We start from the raw sequence: 25,877 nt of genomic DNA, 5'->3' as shown, positions 1-25,877 counted from the left end.
CGCGGGTTTCCCGCAGGCGCCCCCGCCGCAGGCTCCGGAGGGGCGGGGGGAGCCGGGCCGAGCGGGCGGACGCGGTCCCGGGCGGCGGCCCCGCTCGCATTCGCGCTCGGGCCCGAGTCCACGGCGCTCTGAAGGTCGGGGCGTGTGTGCGGACGGCTGTCCCGTCAGCTGATTTCACTTTCATTTCTTCACTCGCCGGCGGCTCGTGACTTTCCAGAAAAGAGGGATGTAAACAACGTTGTGGTTCGGCGCCCGTCCGCACGCCGGAGCCGAGGGCCGGCAAGAGTCAGGTGAGTGTCTCGCTCTCACAACAACACGATTCCCGGAGAGCACGCGGCCCAGGGTGTAGACGCCGCGGAAACACGACCGAGAACTTTATTCACAGGGGACCTTCCCCAGCCTCTGGCCCAAGCCCTCGGGCCACCCCGTGGGAAGCGCGTCGACCGTCTGTCCCTGCCTTCCCCGAAGTCGGCTTTGTGGGGTGCCTGGGCTTCTGGGGCCCGGACCCTGGTGTGCCTCGCGTTCCCACCAGGGTGTTTAGGCCGGTGCTGGGGCAGCTGGAACGTCTCTTCCTTCAAAATAAGAGGAGGAAGCTTTTATTTTGTAACCTTCGGGGCTCCTAGACGGAGCTGAAAAGTTGACTCCTTGGTTCGCAGGACCAGCTGGGAATTCCAGCTTGGAGCAAAGCTCGGTTAGGTCAGGAGGCAGGTACCCTAGGGATACTGGAATCCTGCAGGCTTCTCTTCCCCTCCCCCTTCCTTCCCCACTGGGGAGAGTTCTTTGAACTGCCCCCCCCCCCCNCCCCCCCCCCCCGCGTAGTTCTTTTAAACTCAAACCCTAGAAAGAGGAGGTTGGATAGGAAGAAGAGGGGCTCTGGGGTCAGGGCTCTCTGCTGCAGATTAGCAAATTATTTCACCAAGCTCAGCATCGGCCTCAGTTTCTTCTCTGTGAAATGGAAAGGGCACCTACTTTCCATGGCTGTTGTGGAAATCGGAGACAAGGTGTGAGAGTGCTTAGTACTGAGCGCTGGGCACGCAGTGATGGCAGCTGTTTGCATTCAAAGCAGAATTTCTCAGTATTTAGCGTAACCTTCGTGATAAGGCCTTCAAGGTAGAGACAGAACGAACTTTCTGATACGAATATAAAATAGTTAACTCTGAAAATGGGTAAACACTGGTGAGTACAGTGACATGGTATTCGAGAGATAAAAATACGTATTTAAAAATTTATTTGAAGCTATAATGCCCATAGTTTCAAAAGAGTCGAACAGTTCAGAGTTGGTTATGAAAAGCGGCAAACCCACGGTCTCCCTCCTTCTCCAGAGGCAAGTACTTTCACCTGTTTCGGCAGATTCTTTAGGTGTTTACCTCGGCTCTCAGAATAACCTGCGTGTATCAGCACTGCTGGGTTTTCAGTTTCAGGCCTAATTGACTCTCAGCTGTAACAGATGAAGATTTAGCTTTCTTGTCCCTGATTCCAGGCTCCTCCAGCTTGAGTCTTATCTTCCTCTTCCTTCCAAACTGCTTATATTGAGTTTGTTTAAATGAGTATTCTGCAATACTGTAATTTGTAAATACCACACACAGTAGTGGACCCATGGGGAAAATTGTTACTTTTTTTTGTCCTTCCCTGCAAAACTGTTCATCTTCCCTGGAGATAATAAGTGTCTTAATTCTTTGTTTGCTTGGATTTCTCTGTGCTTAACACCAATCCAACCGGCAAATCTTAAATCTTTTTTCAAGAAGTGTGTCTGCATGGTACTTGACCTGTTCCTGAGAAAGCCCACCCCCCACCCCACGCCCTCGGACCCGCTGCCTACTGGACACACTGCTGTCCTCCTGGAAGTTTCTTTCCCTCCCCTCCACCCCAATCCTAGGGATTCCCTTTGCCTCGGCCTGACTCCGGATCTCCTATCGCCACTATCAAAGGCTTTTATGGATTTAGTCTTTATCCTTAAACTTGATCAAAGGCTGATCGAGTACAGCATTTTAGGTAAAAGTCACTTGCCTCTAGAATTTTGAAAGCCTTATTCCATTCCATCTGGCCTTCATGCTATTTTTGCGACTTTAAAGCTGTTCTGCTTTACAGCTTCCCAAATAGTCTCCTCTCCTGTCCTCATCTGTGCAGCTTTGTCTTAAACAAAAATGATGATTTTAGTGGGTTTTCGAGAAGGACCAAAATTAAGTGGGTCCAGTTTGCCATTTTTAACTGGAAGTGTCATTTTTTTTTTCCCTTCCTGCACCCTAGAGGCTCTTTCTAGCAGTCTCCCTCACTGGCGCCCTCTGGTAACGCAGCCGGCCTCTGGCTAAGCAAGCCGCCAGCGTCCTCCTCCTTGCTTGTCACCCAAACGGCCACTGGTCCGGCCAGCACTCTGCGAGGGAACTTCCCCAGGCTCTGTCCCAAGGACCGCAGTGTCTTGGGGAGGACCCCAGAGCTCTCCGCTCGCAGGGCACGCCTCTCCTGCTGGGGCGAAGTACTTGAGGCAGTGGCCGGCTTCTTCTGGAACGACATCGCTGGGGAGCACGTTGGGGGTGGGCCCGTCCCNGGGGGGGGGGAGGCTGTGCCCCTCTGGTTGGGGGGAGGGAGGGACGGAGGGAGGCCCTGACCTCTTGGCTGTACTTGCCAGGACCTGAGGCTCTGCGACACAGAGGTGGGGACGGGGGGAAATGCTAGCCGCCCGGCCCTCCCAGGGAGATGCCACAGCCCTTGACTGGGAGCTGGGGGACAGGGATCCCTGTGTCCTGGGCCACCCGCTCAGGGAGAGGGGAGCTTCCCTCGTGCTGAATCGGCGGGGAGGGGGGAGGGGGGATGGCTAAAGCCTGAGGCGGAGTACATTTTCTTAAATGTTTCTTCATTTGTTGTATGTCCTTAGGACAGTTTCCCGAGACTTTAAATGAGGGTTTCTGTTGTTGTTTTTTAAGCAGTGATGGTGTTCTTATAGGGGTAGATGGAGGAGCCTCTCAGGCTGCTGTTCTAGAACTGGGTCTCTGCCCCTTTATTGTTTTTTTAAAGGGGAAAAAATTTCTCTTAAGATTTTATTTATTCATTTGAGTCAGAGAGAGAGAGCGCGAGCTAGCGTGCAAGTGGGGGAAGGGGCAGAGGGAGAGGGGGAAGCAGGCTCCCCTCAGCTCCATCCCAGGACCCTGAGATCATGACCTAAGCTGAAGGCAGGCGCCTAACCATCTGAGCCACCCAGGCGCCCCCAAAATTTAACTGAATAAAATCTAAGGACGTTTAAGTGTCGAATACATGAACAAATCTGAAATTACAAATTTCAGAAAATTACAAAAGAAACAAATGGTTGTAACTTGCAAGCCCCTTAATCTATGCATTTAGAACCGGTAAAAATCCTGCTAGGTTTAACTGTGGCGTCGTCGTTGTTTAGGTTTTTCATTTTGTTAAAACTAATATTACCAATAAGTTTACTGAGGTAAATATTAAGCTACTTTTACAGATTTCTAATAATATATTGAAATAGTCTTCCTCCCCCCAAATATCCTGCCTGGTTTTGTAAATTGTCAATGATGGCTTAAATAATAAAGTGCAATATGTACATCCTTCCGTTCTAGGGGACCTGATGAAATAGAAATAATGTATCACAATTAAGTTAAACCCATCTATATTTAAAAATGCTCTCAGGAGTTATAATTCTCTCAAACATTAATAAGAGCAAACAAAAAAATCAAACAGCAATTAAAGTGTTCATTAGAGGTAAATTGAAATTGCTTCTTTTATGGTTTTTTTCCAGCTTTACTGTGATTGACAAATGAAGCTTGCATATATTTAAAGTGTACAACATGATAATATACATTGTGAAATGATTACCACAATCAAGGTAATTAATATATCCATCACTTCACTTATTTTTGGGGGGTGATAATACTTGAGATCTAAGTAAATTGACAGATGAATAAAGAAAATGTGATTACATATTATATAATCGATACCTTCATATATACACATACTTATATATCAGGATATTACTCAGCCATGAGAAAGAAATCCTATTTGCAACGACATGGATGACACTGGAGGACGTTATTCATTATTTTTTATTTTCTTATTTGGTTGATTTTTCACAAATGGACTAGGGCTTGAACTGGAGGACATTATGCTAAGTGAAACAAACCAGACACAAATACTGCATGATCGCACAAAATGGAATCTAAAAAAACCAAAAACAACCCCCCCCCAAGTAACAGAGAATACAGTTGAGTTTATCAGAGGCTAGGTTGAGAGGAAAAAGGAGAGATTTGATCAAAAGGCATAGTCTTTCAGTTTATGAGTCTGGAGACATAATGTACAGCATGGTGATTATGGTTAATCGTTACGTATTGCGTACTTGAAATCTAAGTTACTTTTGGAGAGGAAAAAAAAAAAACAGATGTCCTGCCGTGGGTGTGGGTGCTCGGGGTCGGCTGCATTGACCTCTGAATGGGGCCTGCGTGTGACCCTGGGTCCCTGTGAACTCATGGCATAACTGTCCTCTCTTCCTTTGGAAGGGGAAATTCCGACCATCTGGGGGATTTTCTCTAAAGAGCCGGTAAACGTAGCTCCTTCAGCAGGGTTTCAGGCAGGTTTTATGGGCTCCTTTATCATTTACAGCCTGTGTCATTCATGGCTAATACTTTCAAGCCTTTTTTTTTTTTTTTTTTGGCCTTTCGGGTCCCACTCTTGTTCCTCATCTTCTTGGGAAGGCGGCTTAGGTTTTGCTGTAGATGAGTGTTTTTATCCAAACCATCCATTATTTCCCTCTGAAGTTCTACATTTTTTTTTTTTTTCTGAGATGCCTTTAGCATTAGTTTGTTGGGACTGGAAGGGTTTCAATCTGTCTTTGATCATGTCTGTTCTTTTTTTTATTTAGCACGTGCACGCATGTGCATGAGTAAGCAGAGGAGGGGCAGAGGGAGGGAGAATCTCAAGCAGACTCCCTGCTGAGTATGGAGCCCAACGCGGGGCTTGATCCCAGGACCCTGAGATCATGACCTGAGCCGACACCAAGAGTCTGATGCTTAACCGATGGAGCCACCCAGGCGCCCCGATCATGTCTGTTCTGAAAGATGAGCCATTATCGCACAATAACCTGTCAGTTTGGGGAGATTGCTTTTCGATTCTTTTTTGGGAGGTCTACTGGGTCCTCAAGTGAAGAGGTCACCCTACTCACATTGCTCTCAAGCATTGCCAGACGCAGAGTCTGTACCTTCAGAGGACGGGCCTCTGCGAGAGGTGCCCCGAGAGATCCATAGCCTCATATAAACCCATGCGATCCTTTCACTGACCTAACAGTGTTCTCCAACCAGGACAGAAGACATGTGGCTGCCCCTTTATTCCTCCTTAAAGTACGTTAGCTTCTTACTAAGGATAAAAAAATCATAGCATATAGTGAAGGGCCTTCTCTCACGTAGTCAGACTCCAGCACCGAGCACTGCTCTCGAGCCAAGCTGGGAAGATAGCTTGTGGCAGCGTGAGGGGCTGCGTGGCGCCGAAGCTTGGCTGCCGCTTATTGGTAGCCGGTGGACCGCAGCTATCTGCTTGGAACCCTGCGGAATGTTCTATTTCTAAAACAAACTAGTGCTGGCAGTGCAGGCCAGTCTACCGGGGTCAGGCAGGGCTGGTGAGGCCTGGCTGGATAACATTACACCCTAACTTTGTTGGCTGCTGCACGCGCAGAAAGCCGTGGTGTGTGTCGTGCATGGGGTGGGGAGGGGGATACAAGAAGGCTTGCAGCCAGCAGAGACTAATCCGGCTCTGGCCGCCCTAGGCCCCATCCGACTAGCGGATGAAAGTGGCATCGGGCCCTAGCCTACGTTCTCGGCCTGCGCGCATGTTCGGGCACAGTGGGGAGACAGGTGCAGGAGAGCACACGGTCTGGGGTGAGCATTCTCCTTCTGAGTTAGTTTCCTTCTGCAGGCTGAAGCCAGGTCCTGTGTGGCAGGGTTACAAGGATGTCCCTTCCCTGGGGCCATGCCTGAGCCTGTGTTGGGCCAGCGCAGACACACGGCGGCAGAGACGTGTTGCCGCGCTGGTAAGGACTCAGGCGACCTCAAGGGAACTGCTGATGGCTTCACGTTTCCTGCGTTCTCAGTGGAGCCTTGCTGAAGTTCAGTCTTAGTGCTCTGGGTGAGGCGACTCCCTGACCCAGCCTCCTCCCGCCACGGCCGCCTTCGCCAGCGCGCAGTCATCTTCAGGCCTGTGGGTGCCGCTGTGGGGGGCACATCATTGTCTCGGCGGAATTTGCCATCTTCTGCTTCTTTATACGGAGTCTCACTGCCCTGGTATCTCTCCCGCAGACGGAGGCCTGGGCTGCTTTCTCCCTCACCCAGGACTCTGCCAGGAGCAGTGCTCTCCACCCAGCCTTTCCCGTAGGAGCCAGAACAGTCAGCCCGGGAGGGCGGGGAATCCTGCAGGGCGCCGGGTTTGCTCGGCCTAGGAACCTGGAGAACAGGGGCTCTTGCCAGGCTGGGGGCAGGTAGTGAAGGGGGCTGATGTTTGGTAAAGTGATAATTGTTTGTTTATAATTTATTTGAACGAGAAATCGCCAATCAAGTTTCTAAAAGTAAAGAATTCAGGGGCGCCTGGGTGGCTCAGTCGGTTAAGTGCCTGCCTTCAGCTCAGGTCATGATCCCAGGGTCCTGGGATGGAGTCCTGCATCAGGGTCCTTGCTCAGTGGGGAGCCTGCTTCTCCATCTGCCTGCTGCTCCCCCTGCTTGTGCTCTCTGTGACAAATAAAATCCTTAAAAAATAAAAGAATTCAGCCATGGTATGAAAGGTCTTTATTATGGGTAAAATGACTTAAGCAACCTTTTTTTATATTCAGAAAGAGTGCTCACCCTTCTGGGATAAAAATGAAATATAACTTTTATTTATTTATTTTGGTGGTGGAGGGCAGATCATTCTTAAGGCCTAATTACACAGAGCAATTTAACGATGTCAGGACGAAAGCCCCGGAGTTAGTGTGTCCTTTGTTTCATCTCACAAAGCCCTCTCTGCCTGAGCTCATGGATCAGGGACAACTTCAGGACGCCTGCTCCTCCAGGCATCCCTGCTGCCCTGCGTGAGGAGCCAGAGATGACACAGAATCTGGGTCCTGTTTGCCGAGAGGATGGTGTCACAGTAGATACTCGGCCCTCCTCTTTCATAGTGGCCTCCATTTTTAAACAGATTTTTTTTTTTTTACCTAGAATTTCAGGTTGTCAGTTTTCATTCAGTTCTTTAAAATTGTGATTCCATTTTCTTCTGGCTTCAATAGTTCCTGAAAAGAAATCAGATCGAATTCTCATAGTTTTTCACTTGAAGGAACTGTGGCTCCCCGCCGCCCCCCCCCGCCAATTTTCTTTTACCTTTGGTTTTTACCAGTTTGACTATGATGTGTTTTAAGTATGGTTTTCCTCATATTTATCCCGCTTGAGCCCTGCTGAGCTTCACTTGGGCAGATTTCTTCAAATAGTGCTTCTCTCATTCTCTTCCTCTTCTCCTTCTGGAACTCAGTTACACATTAAAAGTTAGGGACTGTATGTCCCAAATCTCTCTTACCCTCTATTCTGTTTTTTTTTTTTTTTCTAAATTTTATTCTGGATAGCTCTTGTTGACCAAAAACTGATTAGGTCTTCTGTCTCTAGCCTGCTGTTAAACCCATGTAATGAATGATTAATTTCAGATACTGTATTTTGCAGTTCTAGAATGTCAGTTTGATTCTTTCTTAAAGCCTAATTGTGTTGAAATGCTCCATGTTTTCATTGATTTTTGTTCACCTTTTCCTGTATAAATTTTAGCATAATGATCATTTTGAAGTGTTTTCTGTTAACTCCATTTATGGGTTATCTCTGGGCCTGCTTCTGTTGTCTACTTTCTCTCTTGACTATTGGTCACCTTTTTTCCCCCATGTCTCCTAATTTTTAATTATATGCTAGACATGGTGTTAATACATTATAGATGGGCTGGATTATATTGTCTTCTTCTAAAGAATATTTAGTTTTGTTCTGGGAGAATTTGTATTACTAGCAGATAATCGCTCTCTTGTTGGGGTTTTATATTAATCTTTGTTAGAATGTTCTATTCCAGTTTTGTCCTTAGTCCTAGGATATAACCCTTGCTCTTATGCATGGTGTTTACTCACAGGACATGGGTTTTTTCTGGGGTTTCAATTCAATGTTGGGGATTTTCACCAAGGTCTCTATATTCTGGTCGAGTTGGAACTCCAGTGTCTTCCCAGGACTCTTTTCTACTCTGTTTACTATTTACTTGCCTTTACATAAACATCTTAGGACATGGTCAAGGACCTGAGGGAAACTTTCTACATAGATTTCAGGGGCTCTTTTTTTGTGGTTCCTTCTTTTTCAGTACCCTGCCTGTAAATTTTAGTTATTGTTCCAGATGTGAACTCTGATCTTTACTCTGGCCGGTGAGACTGTTGGGCTCCACTTCTCTGCATCATGGTTTGGAAAATGCCTCTAGGGAGAAAGGTGGGAGTGAATGGGGGTTTATCCCGTATATTCCTCCTCACACGCATCACAGTCCTGTGCTGTTCACCATTTATTTCCTGAAGTCAATTATTTCACGTAGATGATTTGGTTTTAGTTTATGAAGGGTGGGTTAGTCCATTACCAGCTTTTCTGTAATGGATAGAATTGGACACCCTCATTCATTTTTCAAAATGGATAGCAATATAAATATTTAAGGTTCCTCCATATCTTTTCAGGGCTTGATAGCTCATTTCTTTTTATACTAAATAACCTGTTGTCTGGCTGCACCACAGTTTACTTACCATCCATTACTAAAAGGCATCTTGGTTTCTTTCAAGTTTTGGCCCTTATGAATAAAGCTGCTGTTAATATCCGTGTGCAAGTTCTTCTGTGGACGTAAGTTTCAACTCCTTTCCGTGAATACCAAGCACTGTGATTGCTGGATCATATAGTAAGAACTTTAGTTTTGTAAGAACCCACCAAACTGTCTTTCAAAGTGTCCGTACCATTTTTTATTCCGTACACTATTAGGAAGCATTTTCTCTGCTTTGATCTTCTATTAAAGACTGTAGAGATTTAGTGTAATTTCTTAAATTTTTAATAGAATTCAGTCAACCCATCTGGGCCTGGTAATTTCTCTTTTGACAACTTATTATTCAGTTTCTCTAGTTGGTAATAGGCTTATTCAGCTAGTCTATTTCTTCCTGTGTGAATTTTGGCAGATTGTGTCTTTCAGGGAATTGGTCTATTTCATATAGGTTAACCAAGTTGTGGGTAGAGAGTTGTTTGGAATATTCTTTTATTAACCTTTTAACATCTGTGGTATCAGTACTGATGGTCTCGAATTTCTGATATTAATAATTTCTGTCTTTTTTTCCTAGTTAACATTGCCAGAAGTTTATAAATTTTATTGACAATGGAATATTATTCAGCATTATAAACAAATTAGCTATTAAGCCATGAAAAGACATGATAAAATTTATACGCATATTACTAAGTGAAATAAGCCAATCTGAAAAGGCTACGTACCATATGATTCCAACTATGTGATATTCTGGAAAAGGTTAAACTATATAGACAGCAGAAAGGTGAGTGGTTGCCAGGGGTTAGGGGGGAGAGAAAGATGACTATGCAGAGAGAATATTTAGGGCAATGAAACTACTTTTTTTTTTTAAGATTTTATTTATTTATTTGAGAGAGAGAAATATTGAGAGAGCATGGGAGAGAGAGAGCAGCAGCAGAGGGGAGAGGGAGAGGGAGAAGCAGACTCGACGCTGAGCAGGGAGCCCGATGTGGGACTTGATCTCAGGACTCTGGGATCATGACCTGAGCCGAAGGCAGACGCTTCACCGACGGAGCCACCCAGGCGCCCCAGTGAAACTACTCTGTATGGTACTGTAACGGTAGATACAGCTCATTAGATACTTGTCCAAACCCACATAATGTACAACACCCAGAGTAAACCCTAGTGTAGACTATGGACTTTGGATGGTAATGATGTGTCAGTATAGGTTCATTAGTTGTAACAAATGGTGGGCGATGGTGATAATGGGGTGGCTATGTGTGGGTGTCAAGGAGTTTATGGGAAATCTCTGTACTTTCTGCTCGGTATTGCTGTGAACTTTCTCTAAAACATAAACTCTATTAAAACCAAAAATAAAACCAAAACAAACACAGCAGTTACTCTCTTACTATCCCAGTGAGCTCTCCTTGAACCCTCTTTGGTTATTGAAATTGTTGAGAATAGACTACCCAACCTTAGGTTTTCCTCGTTCCATCTTGCTACCATGACCTAATTAGCTTGTAGCCTAGAACTTTCATGGGCTTTATCTACCTGTTTCTCATTCTGCTTAGTCTTATCCTGTAGTGGACACCATTGGTGACCTGGGACTCTTGTTTTCTCACTTATCACATCCATTATTTGTCCAACATCCCTATTTCTCTGCAGTGTCCTTGAATAAATGGCTGGAGATGTACATTCATTAGCTCTAACGCAAACTGCACATCTAATCTTTTACATTGTTGCTACATATTGAGAAGTAAAATGACCATTGTGAACCATAATCTATGCATTTCAGTGCCATTTTGTGACACACTTGCTCTGCAAGTAACATCCTTTAATATATAGTATTTTCTTTAATTGTTGGAGCTGTACAACTTAGCACTTTCCTGTGCACCATCTTATTCTGTAATTATTTTAGTCTTGTGTGTTTTATATATTCAATTATACAGTGATCTAGTGGGGAGAAATGTCTTACATCATCGATGGTTTCTAGGACACTAAAGATAAAACAGAAATTCAAGAAAAGATGTTTGTTGACTGATTCATTAAGGTGCCTGGCAGGGATGTTAAAGTCATTGATAGTACATGTCATTCCATCCTTGAGTTCTTAGTTGTTTGGTGTTCTGTGCATACGTTGTTTTGGGAGAATTCAAAAGTTCATAGACTTTTTTTCCGTCTCGACAAAAATAAGTGATTTTAAAATTTCTGTATTTTCTGTGATTTCTTTTTAAATCTCTGAAAGATGTTGCCACTAATGCAGATGGGTTACCTAGATTTTGTAGTTTAGCACATGCGTATGTATGTGTAAGGAGAGGGACAGAAATAGAGGGCTGGGGAGGGCTTTTCTTTTCCTTTTCTTTTTACTATGTAAGCATATGGTATTTTTCATCCACGGTTTTCAGAGTAGCATAAAGCTAAGTTATTTGCCCCTTTGGAATTTCAAATAGAAGGTGGGTTGTCCGTGATTCTTACGTGGTTGCGCATCCCTCTTTTTAGTTGGGTGTGGAGCTATTTGCATAGAGTTTTGCTCATTGGATTCTTCAGCTTGAAGACTCTTTTCTTTGGTAACATCTGCATCCTTTTCAGAACTGGAGGGAGCAGCCTCCCATTTGCTGCTGAGATGCTTCATGTCGTTAGTCTTTGCGGCCTTGATTCGAGAGTGTTTTTTCTTCTTCTTGGGCACTTTGAGAGGTGACAGATTTTCAAGTGATCTCTGGGACACAGACTGGAGCCACTCTGGAGAGCTTACCGCAAGATTCCTTTGGCTTATAAAGGGGTGATTTCTGGGTGGTGTCCAGGACGTGCTGTATCTCTTTATATTTACGTAAGTAGCGGGCTTTAGTCTAGGAAAGCAATGAAATAAATGAGTTTCTGTCATGTACCCTAGGTATTTGTAGTCCTTAGTTATTTGTCATAGTTTAACTCTTACTTTTAAATCCTTTGGTGAATTCATCTTCCCTTAGGACTTTTACCTTTATTTCTTTGAGAATGATCGATGTCTTCAATTTCTGGTCATGATTTTTCAGAACTGCTCCCATCCTGTGCTTCTGAATGCCGAGCGGATATGTTTATTGAGATACCTGCCCTGACCCAAGCCTCCCAATACAATGACTCTAGGCCTCAGTGCCTTACCTACACACTTAAAGTAAATATTCTCTAACATTCCACTTTCCTCTAAAAATCTACTTGTTTATTCTATTAGAATATACTTAGTTACATGCTATGCATTTTTTTCTATAGTCAGTAAAAAGATCAATGTGAGTCCAAAAGATGGAAGCTGCATCTATTTCTTCTTCACATTTTGATCTGTAGAGTCTTTCTCAAGAATTTTTATCACTAATAGATGGAATGCCAAATATGAGATTTATTGCTTAACATCTGATTTCTGAGCTGTGATTGACAGAGATAAGGATGTAAATCATCGGCTAAATGACGCTGACTAGTAGCCCCTAGACTCTCTTCATTTTGGTTACAAACAGAACAGACAATTTAAGTTCCAGCCCTATAATTATGTTCAAATGTTACATTCTTTAGTATGATTCTGCCAGCTGTTAAAGCACATTAAGTATTCTCTCCCTAGTCCAAACTTGGATAGATGTCTAAAATGGTTTGACAAAAGTGTGATTTTTCTCATTTTTTGGTTTATTCTCACTTTACTCTGTAATCACTTACTATGGGTGACAGTATGTGTGCTGAGCCAGTCAGACAAAATATATAAAGCCATAAAGAAATAAGTTCAAAGAGCAAAAAATATCCACTTGATTGTATTTGAATATATAGTGAATTAATCTGTTAAGAATGGTCTTGCTTGCTACTTTCCTATTTTTTCTTATTTCCATGTACACCTAAGTAGATACTTTTGGGAAGGGTCTGCCCCAGGCACCATGTGCCCTTCTCTGGGGACCACCTCTTGATCCACAAGGGTAGGCCTTTCATCCGCCATTTGTAACTATCTGTTCTCTACCCACTGGCATGGTTGCCAATCAGATTCTCCTTCCCTGTAACTTAGAATCGGGAGGGAGAGTGAGTCTTGTAAGTGAAAGTGCTGGAGGATGCAAATTTGTGCAGGTAAGAGGTAGGACAAGTTTTCTGTAGAGAGAGAAAAGCAGAGACTGCAGATGGATGAAGAGTTCAGGTGGCTTTCCATCACCTAGTTCAGCCCTTTTCTGAGACCTTGCTGAATTCTCTCCCCTTTATCTCCATAAATAGTCTTGGATTTTCTTATACTTCTTCTCTCCTACCCTACCCTATACTTTGTGATTAAGCTAACTTAAATTGGTTTGTTATTTGCAACCAAATAGTTCTTAATTAATACAACTATTAGCTGTCTACCCTTCTGGACTCAGGCCAATCCACACTGAGTACACTTCTGGGTTCAAAGTGTGTAAGAGATCTCTCATGAAAATAATGAATAAAAATCAAGCTATGTCTTAATTGTCACCTTTGCCTAGCTCTACTGTATTTTGTTATTAGTTTCCTGATTTTTTAGTCTGCTGATATTATCATATGTGATTGATCCCTTGTTTGCCTGGGCCTATGCTATCTGTTCTCCCATATTAGCTGGCCAATTAGATACAATTTCTGTTAGGCACTGCCCTCCCCCGCATGATAGGTGTCCCTTCTGATTCAAAACTGTCACCAGTTGCCTATTCTTGTAATTTTATTGACTTTGCTGATTATACTGTAAAGAAATAGGCATTAATCAAAATTAGGGGAAAAAAAGCATAAAAAGGAATATCATCCTCTGTCAATACTTTATCCAGAGATAATCATTGTTGGGGCTAGGTGCTACCAGAGATTTTTCTAGGTATACATGTGTTTGTGTGTAATATGCACACATTACATAGGTTTATATAGTCTATAAATGCAACCATACCAAAGTTCTGTGGTTTTTATTTATGCATTGTGAACATTATCCCATGTTAACTAATCTGGACTTACAATATTCATAGCTACATAATATTTCATTTTATGGATATATTATAATTTAAGCAGTTTTTCTATTGTTGAACATTTGGGTTCATTTCTTTTCCTTTTCCTTTGACTCTTATAAACGATACTGAAATGAACATCGGGGTGCCTGGGAGGCTTAGTTAAGCGTCTGATTTTGGCTCAGTCATGATCTCAGGGTTATGGGGTCAAGCCCTGCATTGGGCTCTGCGCTCAGTGGGGAGTCTGCTTCAGAGCCTCTCTCCCTCTGTCTCTCGCCGCCCACCCTCACTCATTCGAATCTCTTTAAAATAAATAAATCTTAAAAAAAAACAAACATCACTACAGAAACCTCTTACCTACTAGGGTCCCCCCCTTTTCCCGAGGTTTAATTTCTCTCTCTTTTTTTTTTGTGAGAGAGAGAGAGAAAGAGGTGGGGGAGGGGCAGAGGGAGAAGGAGAGAGAGTGAATCTTAAGTACCATCCATGCTCAGCACAGAGCCTGAGGTCATGACCTGAGCTAATATCAAGAGTCCAACAGACTGAGCCACTCAGGCATCCCCATCCCTAGGTTTAATTTCTAAAAGTGGAATTTTTTAGTCAAAAGGAATGTATGATATTGAGGATTTTTCATTTATATTGTTGGATTGCCTTCCAAAACTCTGCATCAAAAAAACCCCCCAAAACCAAAAGAAAAACAACTCTAATATCAGTTCATATTTCAACCATCAGTGAGTAAATTCTTCCATTGAGAAGCAGAAATGAATAGTATTTCATTATTGTTTTAATTTGCACTCCTTTAAGTGAGATTAAGCATTTTAAATGTTCATTGACCAGTTTTTTCTTTGTGAATTTCTGGTTCTTAGCCTTTGCTCATTTTCCTACTGAAATATTCACAATTTTGTCATTGATATGTAGGTTATCTGTGAATATTCAGTTTATTGGTCCTCTGTTTTTCATTTATATTTTAAAGAGAATATACCAGACTCTGAAAACAGAATGCCTCGTGGCTGTGTGACCTTGGACGAATTAGTTAATCTCTTTGTACCTCAGTTTCCTTACATGTAGAATGTAAAATTTTGTGTGTGTGTGTGTGTGTGTATAAACACAGAATTGTGTTTAGCACACAAAGATACTTAAGATTTGTTGATATTATTTTCAGCTTGCTGCTGTCTTTTATTTTTTTTATTTTTGTTTTTCATTTCCTATTGCTATTTTTTTTAATGTTTTTTTTATTATGTTAGTCACCATACAGTACATCCCTGGTTTTTGATGTAAAGTTTGATGATTCATTAGTTGCGTATAACACCCAGTGCACCATGCAATATGTGCCCTCCTTACTATCCATCACCTGCTGTCTTTTAGGTATATGTATTTCCTTTTAGTCTTAGTGATGGTTCTATTTTTTTTTTTTTTTTTTACTATCTTTAAAAGAAGTCTGGTCTGATTCTTAATGCTTTCCTCTGAATATCAATAAGCTTAAGTAATTCAAGTTAATTATTTCTAATGCTGGTTGCTCCCTAGGATTATAAGGCTTAAACACATCAGAGAAATCTGAAATCAGGCTACAGTCGTACTTTATTCAGCGTACTTTACTCAGAGATCCAAACTAATGAGTGATTTCATACAAATAAACAATCAAATAAGGCCTGATGACCTACTCCCTTCACATATCCAATGTCTTCTGATGGCTTTGGGTTTTTGTCCCTTTGTCAAATGTGGTGTAGCTGCCACCATTTTTAAGAGTGTATGTTAGTTTCTTAGGATAATGAATTAATAAGCATTGCTTCCTTATAAAAATGTATTAAATAGCTGAGAATGCCCAAATCGTATTGACTTACTGATGCTGGACTTGGAAGTTGGTTCTTGGGTTGAGTATTTGTTTCATCGGAGGGGTTTGCACGTTTTTAGTGCTTTCCATGATGGGGAGCAAATAGTGCAATATTTCTTGAGTTTGAGCTATTCGTTTATCCCTGTAGATTCTTTTCTCATCATCTGTCCAATTTATGCCAGTCGTCTTGCTCTGGAAAGAAGTACATTCTTTCATTTTGCTTTTAAAGTTGTGATGCTGATCTGGGGAGCAACCACAAATATGTGTATAGATACGTGAACTGAATCGACTCAGCAATTATTTACTGAACATTCTGTGCCAAGGATCAATCTAAAAATTCTTATCCATTTGAAGCTTCTACTTTAATTACACGGTCAGAAAGTAGCAAATAAGTAATATATATAAGATGTCAGATAATGATAACGTTTACAGGATAAAATAAAGCTGGGGAGGGGAATAAAGGATTCTTGGGGGAAGAGTTGATTTCCATTTCTTAAAAGGTGTTCAGGAGGGCCTCCCTGTGAAGCTGACATGTCAAAGGAGTTAGGGAGTGAGTCAAGCAGATACCAGAGGAAAAGAGCATTCTAGGCAAGAAAACTAGTAAGTGCAAAGGCCCTGAGCTAGGAGCATGGTAGTGTGTTGAAGGATCACCCAGGTGGCACAAGCGGCTAAAGCAGATTGAATTAAGGGGAAAGAGCGAAGATAGCAGTTCAGCGAGGTGACTTGGACTGAGTTCACACGGGCCTCACAGGCCATTGTAAAGACTGATTTCACCGAGTGTGAAACGGGGAGCTGCTGAAAGGTTTTGAGCAGAGCAGTGTCACCATCTTAGATTTGTTTTAGCAGGACCCTGCTGTCATATGACCCTATATTTTGAGATTTTACTAATGAATTAGTGTGGGATGAGAAAGAGAGGAATCAGTGATGACAGCAAAGCTTCTGATGTTGGGAAACAGAAGGATGGAGATATGGGAAAGGCCATGGGAAGGGCATGCTGGAAATCCCTTCTTTACTACAGGATATGAAAGAATTATTGTTTATTTTGTTAATTGTGATAATTATTATAACATTTAAAAAAAGTGTTTATCTCCCTCTTCCATTAGTAAGAATACTATACAAAAAAAAAAAACCCTCAGAAAATAGCAAGTGTTGGCAAGGATGTGGAGAAATTAGAACCTGGCGCACTGTTGCTGGGAATGTAAAATGGTGCAGTCACGATGAAGAAAAGTATGGTGCTTCCTCAAAACATCGAAAACAGAATTACTATAGGACGCAGCACTTGTGCGTGTGGGTATGTGCCCCGAAGAGCTGAAAGCAGAGTTTCAAAGAGTTATTTGTGTGTGATCATAGAAGCAGCATTATTCCATTCACAGTAGCCAAAAAGGAGAAGGAACCCAAGCGCCTACTGATGGGCGTGCGGATAGACAACACGGGCTGGACGCACGCAAGGAGTATCGCTCGGCCGTAACGAGGAAGGAAGTTCTGACACCTCCTGACACTGTGGATGAAACTTGAGGACATTATGCTCAGTGAAAACAGACCAGTCACAAAAAGACGAATAATGTATTTGTCTTCCAAATATTTGATTCCACTTATATGAGGTACTTGGAATAGTCGAAGTCAGAGAGATTCAAAGTAGGATAGTTGCCAGGAGCTGGGAGGAGGGAGGGATGGGGAGTTGTTTAATGGGTATAGAGTTTTGGTTCTGTAAGATGAAAAGAATTTTGGAGATTGTGTGCACAAGGTGAATGTACTTAACAATACCTGAACTTTACGCTTAAAAATAGTTAAAATGGTAAATATTATTTCATGTGTATTTTAACACAATTCTTTAAAATTCAATATACTCAGGAAGAGACATGAAGGAAAGCCTGAAGGAAGACTAGTAGACATTTTAAAGGATGTGGCAGGATTACTTATAATGCCTAAGGTGGGATGCAGACAACATACTAAAAAGTAAAATAAACTTAGAATAAAAGCATGAAATGTGTTATGCATTGTTAAAAAAATTAGAGATATACACTGAACTATTTATGGGCAAAATGATATGATTTGCTGAACTTGATTTAAATACTTCAGCAAAGAAAAAAAGTAGTGGGAACACAGATGAAGGAGGGGCAGGACGCTGACTGTTAAGGGCGGGGCCTAGGCCGGGGTGGGGGGGGGTTCGTGATCGTATTCTCTCGACTTTGTTTGTGTTTGAGTTTTCCACAGTAAGGCTTTTTAAAAAGAAATTGTCCAGTATGAAAAGTGAGTGTTGGCTCTTTTGAGAAAGTGAGAAAGAGGGCAATCACTGGAGTTACCACCGAGGAGGTCGTTGGGCAGGAGATCTGGGGCACTGACAGCTGGCAGAGTACACGTTGGGACTTCATTTTTAGACATTTCAATACCGCCCCCCCAAAAAAATAGTATAAGAAACTCCCTTTTAAACCCATCACTCAGCCTCAATGACTGGATTTCTTTTTGGTGTCCGGACTGATACACGTTTCACCGCTAGGTGAAATGGTGATAGGAGGCTAATATGAACCACCTGTGGGGTAAAGCGTGTTCCAGGGAGACTCGGTGATGCTGGGAATGCCGTGACTCACTTCCGGGCGCTGGTGGTCAAGCTAAACAGGAGACTGGATACTGCAAGGGTACTGGCTTTGTGTTTACCAAATCCAAAAAAGAAATGACTTACATAGAAACCTGTCTGCCAGGATTTATTACTCCTCCCCTACTCTCCTCAGTCAGCTGAATTTCTGTATTTGTGCCATAGCTCATCAGTAAATATAAACCCTTCCAGAACTGAAGAAGTCTGATTGGACCTCTCATTAATCTCTGACAGAATCCATCTCATTTCCTACTTGATAAGTTCAGTAACGGGAAAGGACAGAATTTCTTGTGTAATAAACTGAGTGATAACAAAGCTCAGACATTTTAGAGGAGGAAAATGTATAGCCTTAAATGCATATATTGTACAGAAAGGGACAACACAGAAGAGTAAGAAAAGATAGCTCCTTCTGAAGTGACTTACTTCAGGTAAAAAAAAAAAATTGTAGAGTTTTTATTAGTATGTCATCAAGTTTCACCAGGACATATGCCTGTAAGATAACGTAATCAAGAAGCGATGAGAATCTCGCTCAGGAAAGGCTGAATAAGGTTGAGAAACAGAATTTTTAGTAGCTGGGAGGGACACTGAAAAAAAGCCTCCCTTTTCAACAAAATTCCATGAAGACTACCAGTCTCCAGTCTCTCTCCTATTTTAAAATACACCTTAATTAGATTTGTACTTCTGTCATTCTACTGAAATTTCTCTGATCCAGATCCTGAACAAAACCTCATGTTGTAAAAGCCAATCGTAAATCCACCTCACTTACCAGAAGCTCTAGACTTAGTGGGTATTCCCTCCTCCTTGCTCTACCTTCTCACTTAGCTTCCTCTTGGTTTTCCTCCTAACCCACCACAAGTGCGCCTTTTGCTTCTTTGTTGGTTCTTACTCTTGTCCTGATCCGTCCGTACTGAAATCCCCAAGGATTTGCTCCTTAACCTGCTTCTAGATCCGTCCTCACTTAGGAGTTTCATCCATGTTCACGCCCTAAAATCCTATCTTTATCTAAAAATTCCTAAATGTACATCCAGCCCAGACCTCTTCCCTAAACTCCAGACTCCCGTATCCAACGGCTAGTTCAGTCCCTCTGCTTCAGTGTCTGAAAGGCATTTCAAACACAAGTCTAAACCGAATCTCTGCTCTGCCCTCAGTCTTCACCAGCTCAGCAGAGGATAACTCCACCTAGCTCGTTGCTCTGGAAACTGCAACTCCGGCAGTTCAACAGTTGTGAACAATTGTGAAACCACCCCCGCATTCAGGATCCAGAAAAGAGATCCCTAAGAGATTCCTTGTGTTCCTTTCCAGTCCATTCTTCCCTTCATCTCCTACTCTATCCCTTCTCCTCCAGGAAAGCTTTATCTGGTTTTTTTGTTTTGTTTTTTGTCTCTATAATTAGTTTGCAGTTCGTATACCTGAGATTTCATACAGCATTTACTTCTCCGTGTCTGACTTCTTGTACTAAGCGCAACGATTCTGAGATTCATCCATGTCGTGTGTGTCAGTTTCTTTCTTTTTTATTGTATTGTATGGAGAAGGCATCAATGATGAGGTATTGGGAATAAGGCAAATTAAATAGATTTTTTTCAAAGCTATATCAAACTTTTTTCTGTATTAAACTCATATAGAAATTCATCAACTATTTTTCAGAATCAGGAATAAAATGGCTATTAATCCTATTTATAAACAGTTCCCATAACCCAAATTTCATAGGATTTATTAATAATGAGATAGTGAAAGCAACCTTTGTATTTATTAAAATCCTAAACATACAAACAAACAAAAAAACCACCTTCTGTTGGTATCCTTGTCTTCTCAGTCCAACTGGGAGTCTCTGTGCTCATAGGACACTTGAAGGATGTCACTTTGAAACAGTTTCCATACAGATCAGTGTTCTTGGGCTGAATTATTTCGTGGATTGGCTTCTCACCGGTTTCTAACAACCGTCTTTGTTGGTCTTTACTGAGCCTCTGAAACCTGTTTTGGGAGCTGAAAGAAATTGGATACTCTGATTTCAGGGTCAACAGTGAACTATCTAATCAAGAGTAATGTAATGCCATGTTGCATTTGTATATTACACCTCACAGTATGTAAAGAAGACTTACAGATATTATCTCACATGGGGATCTCACCAGTCTTGTGATCTAGGCAGGATGGCCAATGTTATCCCAATCTTACATCAGGGTAAGGAATCAGAATGGTTAAGCTATTTGCTCAAGATCACGCAGCTAATAAGGGGGAGGGGCAGGTCTAGAATTTACATCTTGTAACTCCAATACTTTTTCTACTTTCTCTTATTTTGATATATCATTTGATTTCTTTCCATAGATATGATAAATAATATATTTGTAAAAATTGTCTTAGTTTGATCAGTTCTAGGTCCAAGTACAGGCATGCCCAAAGATGGTTTCCTACCTGTTTTGTAGGTTTGGGGGGTAGGAGAGTCTGCATATGTCCACAGAACCCATTATATTGAATAGAAGCCAAGTTCTTAGAAGAGGCAAGGAAGGAAGAAAGCACAAACCATGTTCCCTCTGTTGGACAAATTCAGTCTACCCTCAGATACTTACTACTCATGGTTCAGACTACTCCATGACATGTTCGTGTCATCATTCCTAAGAACAGGAAGACTTGCCAAGGGGGCTAGTGATATAGTAATTACTGGTTTAGACAAAACTACCAAGTTTATTGATGTTATCCCTGATTTCACTTTCTATTCTTCTAGTTTTTAGGTACTAGTATTAGCCCTATGTGACCAATGCTCCAGTTGCTATTACAGGTTGTAATTTGATAGTCATCCATTCTAAAGTGCTAAATAATTATCTTATGCCAGCAAAAATTTTTTTTTAAAGAGAAACTCAGATAATGCAGTGACAAGTGCATAGAAATAAATGTCTAATTGTAGATTTTAAGGCACCCATTGGGGATAGTTTGGAAAAACGGAAATCTCAATATCCTTCAAAATGCATCACATAAGCACTGCTACATATAACACTGGCCTAGGCACAGATACTATGGAGAATATAAGGAGACATCAATTAGCAATTGTTATAAAAAAGCTACTTTTGGGACGCCTGGGTGGCACAGCGGTTAGGCGTCTGCCTTCGGCTCAGGGCGTGATCCTGGCTTTATGGGATCAAGCCCCACATCAGGCTCCTCAGCTATGAGCCTGTTTCTTCCTCTCCCACTCCCCCTGCTTGTGTTCCCTCTCTCGCTGGTTGTCTCTGTCAAATAAATAAATAAAATCTTTTAAAAAAAAAAAAGCTACTTTTACCTGTTGCTTTAATTCAAAATCAAAATCACAGAAGCTAGAGGAAGAAGGTAGTCAGGTAGAAGAAATCTAGTTCTCCTACCTCAAATATCTTTTTCGAAGCCAACCAGGAGCTTGTCCAGGTATTTTCACTAAAAAGAGAATATACCATAAAATTAATGGAGATTTTTTTAAAGATTAATGAAACTTAGTATTTTTACTTCTTGACAATTACCTCATTCGTACATTTAATGGCTAGCTTAACTGAGCTTATCTTCAATTAATCTGCCGTTGTTTCACTCAGACATGAAGTGTATTAGTACATTTTCCCCCTAGAAGCCTTTTAATTAAACTGTTTCAAGAGAACAGCAAACAGGGGCACCTGGGTGGCACAGCGGTTGAGCGTCTGCCTTCGGCTCAGGGTGTGATCCCGGCGTTATGGGATCGAGCCCCACATCGGGCTCCTCCGCTATGAGCCTGCTTCTTCCTCTCCCACTCCCCCTGCTTGTGTTCCCTCTCTCGCTGGCTGTCTCTATCTCTGTCGAATAAATAAATAAAATCTTTTAAAAAAAAAAAAAGAACAGCAAACAGTAGAAATACCTATCCAATAACTGTCAAACAGTTCAGAACTGAAAATACATATGTTAAATCTATGAAGGATATCTACACGTACAGAAAGGTGACTGTTTAGAGAGCCCACCCAGGACACAGCCATGGTTGACCAAAAAAATAGTATAATATGTAACAGGTAGCTGTATGTCACATGTATTGTGATTTTAACATTAAAATACAGGTATTTAAAATGACATTCTGTATTTGCTGTTGTTATATAACACTATTATATAGGGAAAACAATAGGACCAGTTAACAGTGGCAATTAGCAGTAATTTACAGAACACATTAAACAGTATGTGTGAGAAAAACAGAACAATATTTTTGTTTGTTTCTCTCCTCTGATACAGGTTTTAACTCCTTTTTGGATAAATTTTATAATTCATATTGTGCATTAGGACACATAAATATAAGACATTTAAAAGCTGAATGTAAATATAATGGAGCTAACAGATACTTCTTATATTTAATAAAAATTAACAATGATGAGTTTATGTCCCATGATAAAGTAGGATATTTTTGCACTTTGTGTTTGCTTTTCTGATAATACTTCTCTGAACTGCCTGTACCTTTAGGATGTCCTGTTTTACGTTAGTGGTAACACTGAACACGTTCAGAGACCTGACTTACTGGTCTCCTCTTATCAAGCGCTCTTTTACACGGGTCGCTAGAGGCGGCCCGGTGCAATGACACCAAGTTAGAGACCCCATCAACAGACAAATCTGAGCATGGAGCATGGTTTTACTTACTCGCAGCAGCAGGTGTTTGGACTTGTGAGGAATTAGCTTCCATCGCTTTAAAAATGTCCATCCGCTTGGTATCGACAAGCTTGTTTTTAGTAGACTAGCTTTCTGGCATTTGGGCCATTTGCATCTTTAAATCCATCCTGTAGGCTCTGCACGTCTGCAGTGTCCATTGTTCTTAGACCCTCTGAAGTACACCGGATGTCTCTATATGTTAAACTTTTTGGGGAAAATGTTTATAAATCACAGAGGTAATCTGAACTTAAACTGAAGGTGGAGTTCAAATAAATTCCAGTTTTCATGGCTGTTTCATTTGGCCGCCCCTTTCTGGTGACGTATCTTTGAGTTCTGAGGCAGTCTTTCTTTCCCCTAAATGTCATTTTTTTTTTCACTGTGTGAGTTTTTGTCATAACGTACACACAATACCAAATAGTTCAGGTGCAGTGAATCCTTTCCTACAGTTCTTGGTGCTTCTTTAAAGATCTTCAAACAGTTTTAGAGAAACAGCATATAAATTATTTTACTGTAGCGCTTCCCTGAATTCTCATCTTCAAACTATTTCCAAATTAGAGGTCGTTCTTGTCCCGTATGTCGAAAATGTGATTTAATGGCAGACCAACATTTTGATGGCTTCTCTATGGCTGGCAACAATGATAGACATCTCGTAGGCCCAGGTTGAACGAGGCAATCTTCTTCCTTTCTGTAAAGTCAAAAATTTCATTGTTTCTGCAAATTTTGAGGAAACTAAAAAGTGGCCAAAAACTTTCATTATGAAAGCCTCAATATCACAAGATATCAAGTTACACTATTTTTTAGTACAAGGTATGAAGACATGTAGCTGGTAAGATCTTTTCAATTTCTTTGATCAGAAGTTTATAGATGGAAATGAAATTTGCCAAGTTTTACCTTTTCACTGCCAACCATGCAGATATACGAGCAAACTATAGTTTATATTTGGACAACACACTAACAATACAAATATTTGTTTTCTGTGGTTCCGTTCTTTTTCCTCTCCTCCTGGCATTCCAACTGTGTGTATATTACATCTTTTAAAATTGTCCCACAGGTCTTTGGTATTCTGTTCATTTTCCTCCTTCTTGAAGGTTTTCTATCATGAATGGATGTTGTACTTTGTCAAATGTGTATTCTGCTATTTTAGGATGGAATGTTCTGCGTATATCTGTTAGATCCATCTGGTCCAATGTGTCATTCAAAGTCACTGTGTTTTTGTTGATTTTCTGTTTGATCTATCCATTGATGTAAGTGTGGTGTTCAAGTCCCCTACTATTATAGTATTACTATTGATTACTTCCTTTATGTTTGTTATTAGCTGCTTTATGTATTTGGGTGCTCCCACGTTGTGTGCATAAATATTTATAAACGTTATAACTTCTTGTTGGACTGTTCCCTTAACGATTATGTAATGTCCTTGTCTCTTGTTACAGTCTTTGTTTTGAAGTCTATTTTGTCTGCTCTAAGTATGGCTAGTCCAGCTTTATTTTCACTTCAGTTTGCATGATAAATGTTTTTCCATTCCTTCCCTTTCGGTGTGCATGTGTCTTTAGGTCTAAATGAATTCCTTGTAGGCAGCATATAGATTTTTTTTTTATTCATTCTGTCACCCTGTGTCTTTCAATTGAGCATAGAGTCCATTTTCATTCAAAGGGATTATTTTTTTTTTAAAGATTCTATTATTTATGTGACAGAGATAGAGACAGCCAGCGAGAGAGGGAACACAAGCAGGGGGAGAGGGAGAGGAAGAAGCAGGCTCATAGCAGAGGAGCCTGACGTGGGGCTCAATCCCATAACACCAGGATCACGCTGAGCCGAAGGCAGACGCTTAACCGCTGTGCCACCCAGGCGCCCCCAAAGGGATTATTGATAGGTATGTACTTACTGCCATTTTGTTACTTGTTTTATGGTTGATTTTGTAGTTCTTCTCTGTTCCTTTCTTCTCTTGCTCTCCTCTCCATGGTTTGCTGGCTTTCTTTACTGACATACCTGATTCCCTTTATTTTTTGTGTGTCACTGATTTTTTATTTGTGGTTACTGTTTTTTATTTAACATCTTATATATATATAGCGGTCTATTTTAAATTCATGGTTGCCTAATTTTGAATTCATTCTTTACTCCTCTCCCCCCATTTTAGGTATATGGTGTCATATTTTACATTCTTTTATTTAGTGAAATCCTTGACTGATTTTTATAGATACAATTTTATTGCTTTTACGCTTCCTACTTTTCTTACTCCTGCTTATGGTCTTTCCTTTCCCTCAAAGACTCCCCTTTAACATTTCTTGTAAGGCTGGCTTTGGGGTCATGTATTCCTTTACTTTTATTTGGGAAACTCTTTATCACTGCCTTTACTCTGAATGACTGCCTTGCTGGGTAGAGTATTATTACCTGCTAGAGTATTATTTTTTTCCTCTTAACACTTTGAATATATCATGACAATCTCTTCTGGCTTGTGAAGTTTCTACTGAAAAATCAGCTGATAACCTTATGGGTTTCTTTTGTATGTAACTGTTTTCTTCTTTCTCTTTCTTTCATTCATCAGGGTGGATACAGAAGGGTTTCGTTTTGTTTTTATAATAATATTTTTATTATATTATGTTAGTCAACATACAGTACAACCCTAGTTTTTGATGTAAAGTTCCATGATTCATTACTTGCATATAACACCCAGTGCACTGTGCAATACATGCTCTCCTTAATACCCATCACCAGTGTATCTCATTCCCCCACCCCCCTCCCCTCTGAAGCCCTCAGTTTGTTTCCCAGAGTCCATAGTCTCTCATGGTTCCTTCCCCCCTCTGTTTGCCCCCCCTTTCTTCTTCCCTTTATTCTCCCCTTTCTTCTCCTACTGATCTTCCTACTTCTTATGTTCCGTAAATGAGTGAAACCATATGATAATTGTTTCTCTGCTTGACTTCTTTTAGCATTATCTCCTCCAGTCCCGTCCATGTTACAGCAAATGTTGAGAAATTGTTCCTTTTGATGGCTGAGTAATATTCCATTGTATATATGGACCACATCTTCTTAATCCAGTCATCTGTTGAAGGGCATCTCGGCTCCTTCCATGATTTAGGTATTGTGGACAATGCTGCTATGAATATTGGGGTGCATATGGCCCTTCTCTGCACTACGTCTGTATCTTTGGGGTAAATACCCAGTAGTGCAA

The 25,877-nt window shown here is 41.4% G+C and overlaps 2 protein-coding genes and 1 long non-coding RNA gene across 3 annotated transcripts in view; 1 reads left to right on the top strand and 2 right to left on the bottom strand.

Moving 5' to 3' along the window:
- The window catches only part of TMEM140 (transmembrane protein 140), a 16,699-nt gene extending 16,601 nt beyond the window's left edge, over positions 1-98 (bottom strand). Inside the window, exon 1 of the mRNA XM_034672599.1 lies at positions 20-98. The gene's annotated coding sequence lies outside the window, so the exon portion shown is untranslated. The remainder of the gene's footprint in view (positions 1-19) is intronic.
- A 58-nt stretch (positions 99-156) lies between these two features.
- The window catches only part of LOC117804579, a 51,727-nt gene continuing 26,006 nt past the window's right edge, over positions 157-25,877 (top strand). Inside the window, exon 1 of the long non-coding RNA XR_004629101.1 lies at positions 157-290. This is a non-coding gene — a long non-coding RNA (uncharacterized LOC117804579). The remainder of the gene's footprint in view (positions 291-25,877) is intronic.
- The window catches only part of AGBL3 (ATP/GTP binding protein like 3), a 59,491-nt gene continuing 49,124 nt past the window's right edge, over positions 15,511-25,877 (bottom strand). Inside the window, exons 16-18 of the mRNA XM_034672560.1 lie at positions 21,445-21,493; positions 19,884-20,080; positions 15,511-15,746 (exon numbers count right to left, since the gene is read on the bottom strand). Of these exons, the coding sequence (XP_034528451.1) occupies positions 15,511-15,746; positions 19,884-20,080; positions 21,445-21,493 (482 nt within the window). The remainder of the gene's footprint in view (positions 15,747-19,883; positions 20,081-21,444; positions 21,494-25,877) is intronic.

The sequence above is a fragment of the Ailuropoda melanoleuca genome, chromosome 1 (genome assembly GCF_002007445.2).
Source record: "Ailuropoda melanoleuca isolate Jingjing chromosome 1, ASM200744v2, whole genome shotgun sequence".
Classification (NCBI taxonomy): domain Eukaryota; kingdom Metazoa; phylum Chordata; class Mammalia; order Carnivora; family Ursidae; genus Ailuropoda; species Ailuropoda melanoleuca.
The sequence above is the reverse complement of the archived record's forward strand: the minus strand, read 5'-3'. Positions and strand labels throughout refer to the sequence as shown.